This window comes from Poromitra crassiceps (genome assembly GCF_964638095.1).
Source record: "Poromitra crassiceps genome assembly, chromosome: 4".
In the NCBI taxonomy this organism is placed as follows: domain Eukaryota; kingdom Metazoa; phylum Chordata; class Actinopteri; order Beryciformes; family Melamphaidae; genus Poromitra; species Poromitra crassiceps.
The window spans coordinates 51,858,684-51,867,895 of record NC_139626.1 but is presented as its reverse complement, the minus strand read 5'-3'; the positions used below and the strand labels follow the sequence as shown (position 1 = coordinate 51,867,895).

The following is a 9,212-nucleotide window of genomic DNA, read 5'->3' as shown; positions in this document are numbered from 1 at the left end:
CCTGAGGTATCTGAACCAATCACTAGTGCCTGAGGTATCTGAACCAATCACTAGTGCCTGAGGTATCTGAACCAATCACTAGTGCCTGAGCTATCCGTCTGCTCTGACGTTACTTCAGTCACACTGATGCTGCAGCCAGTTAGCCTGTATATCCATGGTTAGCCTGCAGATTTAGCAACTTTACCAAGGATATCATCAAATATCATTTTTGCAAAGACAATATTGGGCCATGTTATTACGCCCAAGTGCAAGTGCAAGGGCAAAAAAGATTTTAATTATCACTGGGTTGTTGAAAGACGTCCTTTGATCTACTGACTCAGTGGTAATTAAAAGAAAACAAGGGGAGATTTTGAGCGGTCGAAACTAGCAAAGAGTTGCCCTTGCACTTGCCCTTGCACTTGCACTTGCACTTGGGTGTAAGATATGGCCCAATGTTGGGGGGGGGGATATCAACAAAGCGAAATGCCAATGAAAAACCACTGCACCGTTCAAACTTTAGCCCTGCCCACAAAGGTTCTGATTGGCTCAATTGTTTCACTGATGAGGGAAAACACCCACAATCTGAAGAGTGGGTGAGACGTGACTCAGGAGTCTGGAACAAGGCTATAAAGTCAGACTTTACTGTTCCAGTTTCTGTAATCACGAGGGATGTTAATGATTCATCGATTAATTGATCCTTAACAGGACCAATTAATCGATTAAGGAAATTGATCAAAAATTTGCATCCCTAGTAATCACATTACAGCCACTGATCTAACAGATAGGTCATTACTTGTGTTCCATTCTTTATAGCCTCTTTAACCTCTTTATCTCTGCAATATGTCTCAAAGGATTCCCCTCGTCTTATGCTGCTTTCAAGTTCTGTCGGAATTATCAGAATTACAGTACAGCGCACGCACGCGGACGAGCCAACAAAAGTGATAAATATGAATCAGAATCAGAAAGACTTTATTTAGTGTAAAGAGCTATCGCACAGTTGAATTATTGGATGCGTAGAAGGCAACACGCACCCCACCTGCTTGTCTCTTTGTCTTGTGGTGCAGGGAATCAAATCCCCTGAAGATCCATTTCCAAAAGAAAGAAGATGATTCCTGCACACACTTCACCTCTGCATTGGTTTATTTAAAAAGTGTCGACGTTTTGGTCACAAGGACGTCTCTCAAGACAGTTGAATTATTGCCCATAATTAAAATCAGTATTGCATAGTTTAAAACGTTATACCTTATGGGGTTATTAAGCTGCTGACAGGAGTGAGAAAAAGTCCAAGGGCCAGTCTATTGTGCAACAATGTGTCTATTGTGCAACAATGTGTCTATTGTGCAACAATGTGTCTATTGTGCAACAATGTGTCTATTGTGCACAAATGTGTCTATTGTGCAACAATGTGTCTATTGTGCAACAATGTGTCTATTGTGCAACAATGTGTCAATTGTGCAACAATGTGTCTATTGTGCAACAATGTGTCTATTGTGCAACAATGTGATGGCCACATGCAGGAATAACTTCCTGTGGGGCTCTAACATCACGGAGTGGGTGGGAGACATTGTCCAGGATGACACGTAACTTGGACATCCTCCTCTCTGACACTGCTGCCACAGAGTCCTGCTCCACCACAACGACACTGTCCTTGTGGATCAGTTGGTTGAGTCTATATGACGTGGAAAGTTGGAATGTAATGCTGTATGCTTTCTCTTGATTAAAGTCTTTTATCTCTCTCCCCCCCCCCCCCCCCCCTCCCCCCAGCCCCATGCTGTCCCCTCTCTACCAGGACCATGGCGGCTCGGTGTGGCCCTCGTCCTGCTCCTCCTCCTCTCAGGGCCTCCAGCGCCCGCTACGCTGCCCCCCTCCCCCCACCAGCGGCAGCAGCGTGGGTCCCCACCCCACCTACTACCACACCGTCTATGAGGTCCGGGTGGAGCAGTACCGCGAGGTGCCCTTCATCCCCGGAGCCGGAGGCTCTGCCGGCCGGGGGCCCGTGGCGCTGGTCACCGCGGGCGGAGGCGGCGCCGCCGACCCCCTGGCTCCCCCGGTCCGCCGGAGGGGAGGGCTGGTGGACTACCATGATGTCCTCAAGGCCCACCAGACGCACAAGCTGCTCAACACGCCGCGGGCCAGGAGGAAGCAGTGGGAGTGAGTGCATTCAGCTTTTTTTATCATTGAGTGTGGCTGTGAATCTCTGGCAGAGAGAGAGGGAGAGTAGCCAGTGACAGACAGGACAGGAGGACTGAGAGTGCTTTCACACAGGGGACCGGTTCTGAGCACACTTGTCCCCAAACTGACCCGGGCACAGAACAGCGATCCGTGCCCAGGTCCACTTGAAAAGGTGGCCTGGGGAACGCTTCAAGTGTGCACCGAACACTGAAGTGGACTGCTATTTCTTTACTCTGTGTGACGACCAGTTATCCGATGCTTTGAACTTTTGTTAGCCTAGGAACCGGACGCTAGCTGCCAGCGGCTGGCGCGCGAGTGGGGTAAAACCGCCGATGTATCTCAATGGGCTGACTCACCAAAGGACGGTGCTGCGGCTCTAAATTACAGGTTCGGGGGTTCTAGAGCTGCAGAACACAAGACGTCTGCTCAGATGTGCGTTTACTGCGGTGGTTAAATCCCCGATCGTGTCTGCCTGGGCTGGGCTATCAGCTAAATTCTAACTTTGCTGAATGGATAGAACGGGAGATTTACCCCACCCTGACCAGGCGGAAGATCAAATATCAAATCAAAGTTTGATTGTTCGATCCTTTTACCACAGACCTCGATATTGTGACAATATTGCAGGGATGACTATTGGTGCTTTCACAACATATTTACACAATGAGATTTGTACGGCGTGGCCACCAGGGGCAGAGTTCAAATCTCCACCTACACACACAGACATGTTCATTTAGGGAGACCTACACACACAGACATGTTCATTCAGGGAGACCTACACACACACAGACATGTTCATTCAGGGAGACCTACACACACACAGACAATGTTCATTCAGGGAGACCTACACATACACAGACATGTTCATTCAGGGAGACCTACACAGACACAGACATGCTCATTCAGGGAGACCTACACATACAGACATGTTCATTCAGGAAGACCTACACACACACAGACATGTTCATTCAGGGAGACCTACACACACACAGACATGTTCATTCAGGGAGACCTACACACACAGACATGTTCATTCAGGAAGACCTACACACACACAGACATGTTCATTCAGGGAGACCTACCTACACACACACAGACATGTTCATTCAGGGAGACCTACACATACACAGACATGTTCATTCAGGGAGACCTACACATACACAGACATGTTCATTCAGGGAGACCTACACATACACAGACATGTTCATTCAGGGAGACCTACACACACACAGACATGTTCATTCAGGGAGACCTACCTACACACACACAGACATGTTCATTCAGGGAGACCTACACATACACAGACATGTTCATTCAGGGAGACCTACACATACACAGACATGTTCATTCAGGAAGACCTACACATACACAGACATGTTCATTCAGGGAGACCTACACACACACAGACATGTTCATTCAGGGAGACCTACACACACAGACATTAATTGCCAACGTTGACTAAATGACAATGACAATAGATAATTGGTTTGGGCCGAGTTTCACTCCAAAAGGAACATGACACATTAGATAATGGGGGTTTGGGGTGAGTTTCACTCCAAATTGAGATAACATGACTTCAACTTCTGACAAAATGATTGACCGTACCAAATTAAGAATACAATAAATCATTGTACTTTTTATAGGGTAGTTTGTAACTGTAGCCCTTGCTTAACAAAATGACACTTTTACAGAATGGATCCCTATTATTTCAATACTGAATATGAACTTAATAATTTTTTTAGCACTCTTATTATGTAGCCTATACTAAGTGGCTAACATGAAGCTGAAGTAGTAGCGCTTCTCTGAGTGAGTGAATGAAGACGCACACCAGATCTCCTTCAGATCAATCTTCTTTTAGACAATGTTCTGATCCATGATGGATCTTTGTCAGTTTATTATTCTCTCCTCAGACTCAAATATTAGGTTGAATTGCTCCACAGACTACATAATAGTCTGTACCACTTCGCCTGGCTGCTGTTTTGAGATGGGTCTAGGGCACATGTGTCAAACTCAAGGCCCCGGGGCCAAAAACGGCCTGGCACCTGATTTTATGTGGCCCGCGAGAGCTAGCAAATAATACAATTTGCGCAATAAAATTCAAATTCTAATTAGTTGTAATAGTTGTAGGCTACACTAGTTGTCTGTTTGCCATTATTTTTCCTATAATTCTGTTTCCACAGCTAGTTATTAAGTATTAACTTATTACTAAAAATAAAACAATAATCGAATCAGAGGGAATTATGTAATATGATAACACGTAGGCTAGATACATTTACATGGTGTTACATTTACAACCGGCCCTTTGAGGGCAACCATGATGCTGATGTGGCCCGGCCGGGATGAAATTGAGTTTGACACCCCTGGTCTAGGGGGTCAAAATTGAATGACTCAAAGGTTGTAGCATGCATCATGACCCAGGATTCATTGCGAGAATGACACACGACATCCAAACTAGGGTTGTGCGATGTCATGAAAATACCCATCGTGATTGTTTTACAGTGAAACATCGTTTTGGACGATGGCATCGTCGCGGGTGGGGGGAATAATTCATTATTTATTTAGTCGCTGCGTTGCTGTAATTCCATTTGGCTAGCTGCTGCAAAACGTTAACAACACAGGACAGCTGAGCTCTATGATACCAGCAGGCTTGGATAGGCTATTAGCCTCTGCTCTGTGCTACAGCACAGAGCCAGGCGACTGAAGTGGGCAGTGGCTGTCACTACCAGCAATTTGAACGACGCAAAACAAATAACGTTACAGATCCTCACCAACCTGTGTGTGTTGAATTGAACTAGCTGGCAGAAAACTGACTGAATTACTGGCTGATATAACGTTAGATTCGCGTGGGCTTTTGAACCTAGAGAGAGTTTAGGATAAATGGTTAGAGAAACGCAGCTGCTGTATCTAGTATGGAGCGACTCCACCTTTCACTTTGGAAACAGGCGAGTTAAATTCACAGTTGAAGACTTGTACTCACTTTGGGTTGGCCTTTTTTATTATTAAAACGGCCCAATTTTAATTCGAACAGATAATTAATTACGATGATCTGATGTAGAAGGCTCAGAGGTCGATGGGGGGTCGGCCCATCACGATGGTCGATGCCATCGTCCATCGTGTCAACCCTAATCCAAACGGCGCTCTGGCCTATACATGTAGTATCGAGTAGGGCTGCACGATTTATCGTATTTTCATCGTCATCGCGATATGAAAATGCGCGATGAACACATCGCAAAAGTCACGTGTTATCGCAAATTTTTTTTTTTTTTTTTTTTTTTTACAGTGCACATGAACGCAACATGCAAGATACCGGCTGAATAAGTGTCCAAATGTTCATGTCATTCTGGCCAATACTCCACTTCTGTTATAACATTTCAGTCTGGAATATGGAATATCTTTCAATAATCGTTATGACTAAAAGGCTAAAAGTAATCTCATGTGTAAGAAATGACTGTTCTACATTGAAGTAAAAATGTAAATAATTAACTTGTTGGTTTTGGAAATTTTTCAGCTTCAAGAGTGCATTTTTGTTCGTATGACCCTCAACACAGGCTTTGAGAATCCCGTGCCACTTACTGATACGTATGCTTAAATTAACACACTCGTATTGCAAAATGAATTTAGGCCCTCACTGTAATACTTCAGAAGTTGAATTTGAAGTTCAGCATTAATACATTTGTCATTTTTTGTCTTAGATTTACCTTTGTGTGTTATTGCAATATAAAACTACATAATTGAGAATCGATTCTAGATTGTGGAATCGAGAATCGTTGGAATTGAGAATCGATTCTGGAATCGGATCGTGACCCCAGGAATCGGAATCGGATCGGATCGTGGCTTAGCCGGATCGGAGCACCCCTACCCATTAATTTTTTTTTTATAGCATTTTTTTATTTATCGCAGGTCATATCGTCATCGCAATATTGAACAGTGTTATCGCACATCGCAACTTTTCCTCATATCGTGCAGCCCTAGTATCGAGACGATTGAGAGCTGGTAGAATGAACAGCTGTTGAGTGTCAGGTCAACCACAGCCCAGCTCAAACTGGAAAGATGCTGGTGTTTGAGAAGTTAATTCTCGCCAAGACAACTTGGGAAGAACGCTCTCCTCAAGGACACAAGTATCGCCTTGGTGTTCATGATCGACAAATGGAAACCGTTGTCAACAAGGGAGGCAACAGATGTCTTGAATTTGATGACCTATTTAAGGCCTGGAAGTCCTTGAATACTGTACAGCCTTGAAGTCTTAATTCAGTTTTAGAATGCTAAAAATGTTCAGTCCAGTGATGCGGATCTGTTCTCTGATAGGACACAAATGTGTTCATGTTTATTTTCGCAGTGAATGTTTGACAGTTCATATAAATGGCATTGAGAAGGTCTTCAGAACAGAAGTCTTAGATGTTTGCTGAAACCTGCAGACACATAGGGCCTGGCCACAGCGGAATCTGTCAATTGGGCCTAAGCAGAAGCACAAGCAGAAAGCAGGCAGGCAGACAGACAGAGGTTGAGCCAGTTCCAGGTCACAGCAGGTGTATCAGCGTGGCCCGGGGGCTAAGCTGATCTTTATTACCCATGACAGGCACAAGCACCCCACTTACCCTCACCATGCTATACCTGTAAGTCTGTTAGTCTCGCCTGCCAGACTCTCTCCTGCGCTGTAGGAGAGAGTCTGGCTCCTCTTACTCACTACAGCGGGGAAAAAGGCTCCGTTATCTTTACAACCATCCACCGAAAGTACCAAGGAGGCCTGCTTTAATGCACAATCCAAATCTTCGTCAGAACTTGCCATTTTAGCCATTAAAGTCCTCAGACTCTAGTTGAGGGAAGGGGATAGAGACTGAGAACTGAGTCTAGTTTGATCACTCTCTGGATCTGTCTGCATCTCCTCTTCCTCTCTCTCTATCTCTCGATCCTCCCATTCTCCTAAAGTAGTCCAGCTTGATTACACCCACATGGTGTTCACTGGAAGCTGCTCATCACATGGTGTTCACTGGAAGCTGCTCATCTGTCCTCAGCCATTCTTTCCGCCAACTGTGATTCTTCTTCTTATTATCATGTAGACTCCTAAGCAAGGTTATAATAGTTTTTGATTTTTTTCATTAGTTTTTATTTTTATTAGTTTTGACTTTTTGTTTTCAATTTCAGTTTAGTTTTCATTCGTTTTTAAGGTGGGTTTGATCGTTTAGTTTAGTTTTTATTTTTTGAAAATGCTTAGTTTTAGTTTAGTTTTTTATTAGTTTCAGTGTTAGTTTTAGTCTTTTTTTGCCCCTTTCCTCTTTTTTTGTAATATGGGGTGTTTGTCAGGGGTGAGATTCAAAAGGGTCATAAAAGATGATAGATCTAGGAAAATAGATGTAATCTCCTCTCAAAATACTAGGCTTATTATGTATGAAATACTGTAAACTGACAAAGACTAAACTGACAAACATTTTCTCTTCAATTTTATTTTATTTTAGTTACCGTAGTTTTGTAAACACACAATACCGTTTCAGTTAGTTATCGTTTTTTTGTAAAGCTTAGTTTTTATTTTTATTTCAGTTTATTTCATGTTTTTTCAATTCTAGTTTTCGTTTTTTCGTTAGTTTTTCGTTAACTATAATAACCTTGCTCCTAAGTGGAGCATATAGGGCCGCAACCACACTACCACGTGTTTTGCGGTTTCTGTAGCAAGTGGGTTTTTATGGGGAGGGGGTAACGAGCCCCACGCCCATTACCCCTAACATACATGTCTTTTGATGGTGGGAGGGAACCCACAGGAACATGGGGAGAACATGCAAACTCCACACAGAAAGGACCTGGGATGCGGTAGATTCTCTGCCTACCAACACGAGGGTCGCAGGTTTGCACCCCCGTGTTACCTCCGGCTTGGTCGGGCGTCCATACAGGCACGATTGCCTGGTGTCTGCGGGTGGGAAGCTGGATTCGGGGGTATGTGTCCTGGTCGCTGCACTAGCGCCTCCTCTGCTCCGTCGGGGCGCCTGGTCGGGGTGGAAGGGAACTGGTGGGAATAGCCTGATCTCCCACATGCTACGTCCTGCCGGTAAAGCTCCTCCTCCCCCCAGCTCTCCCCAGATCGGCAGAGGGTGGAGCAGCGACCGGGGCAGCAGGGGAGAAACTGGCCAAGTACAATTGGGGAGAAAATGGTGTAAAAATGCACTTTATTATTCTATAATAATAATAAAAAAAGAAAGGACCTGGGATGGACCAGGTTTGAAAGCACAACCTTCTTGCTGTGAGGCAACAGTGCTGCTGCTAACCACTGTGCCACGGCCGTCCCCACTAACTGTGATTGAGAGCATGTTTACTGCTGGTGCTGCGTCTCCTCACTCTACTGCTACTGCCTGTCTCTCTGTCTCTGTCTCACGTCTCCTCACTCTACTGCTACTGCCTGTCTCTCTGTCTCTGCATGATGCTTCACTTCACTCTACTGCTACTGCCTGTCTCTCTGTCACTAGCTGTGTTTCCATTACAGTTTTTCACAAAATAATTGCGATATTTCTACAACTTCGACAATGTACAATTGCGACTTGTAGGCGTTTCCATTGAAGTTGAGTTTGGTCTGACGGAGCGCACACCTGAACGCAATTCCCATTAGCCTACCAGCAGCTGCCTGCCACAGTGGATCTGCCCCATATCCCGTCCCCTGCATGCTCAAATCCAACCAATGGTCAATGCAAATCACAACATGAAGTTACAACGCATATAAAGGAGCCTGATTATCAATTCAAAATAAAATGAGTCGCAAAATGTTGCTGGCTGCGGTGAATGCAGTGAGCGCGACAGGCAGAGGAAAAAAGCCTAATAGCCTAATAGCCTACAACTGGTCTGATTTAGAGATGGAGGGGGGAAAAGGCTGATTTGGTCAATAATCACAATGTTGTGTATTATAATTATAACACTGCACCTGAAACGTGTGTAATGTATTACTCACAGTCACTGTATTCACTTCAGTCAGGAGCACGCACCGCAACGGTGTGTGCTTTTCATCCCCTCATCTCGCGCTGTGCCAAATGCGCGCACACAGGCAGCCTGTCACCATGGACCCATTTCTGCCATTAACACATTGA

The 9,212-nt window shown here is 44.8% G+C and overlaps 1 protein-coding gene across 1 annotated transcript in view; it reads left to right on the top strand.

Annotated features, from left to right (window-relative positions):
* Window positions 1-1,747: 1,747 nt before the first annotated feature.
* Window positions 1,748-9,212, top strand: part of cacna1ab (calcium channel, voltage-dependent, P/Q type, alpha 1A subunit, b) — a gene marked incomplete at both ends in the record, with an annotated part of 374,254 nt that continues 366,789 nt past the window's right edge. Inside the window, 1 exon segment of the mRNA XM_083635466.1 lies at window positions 1,748-2,130. Within this exon segment, the coding sequence (XP_083491592.1) occupies window positions 1,748-2,130 (383 nt within the window).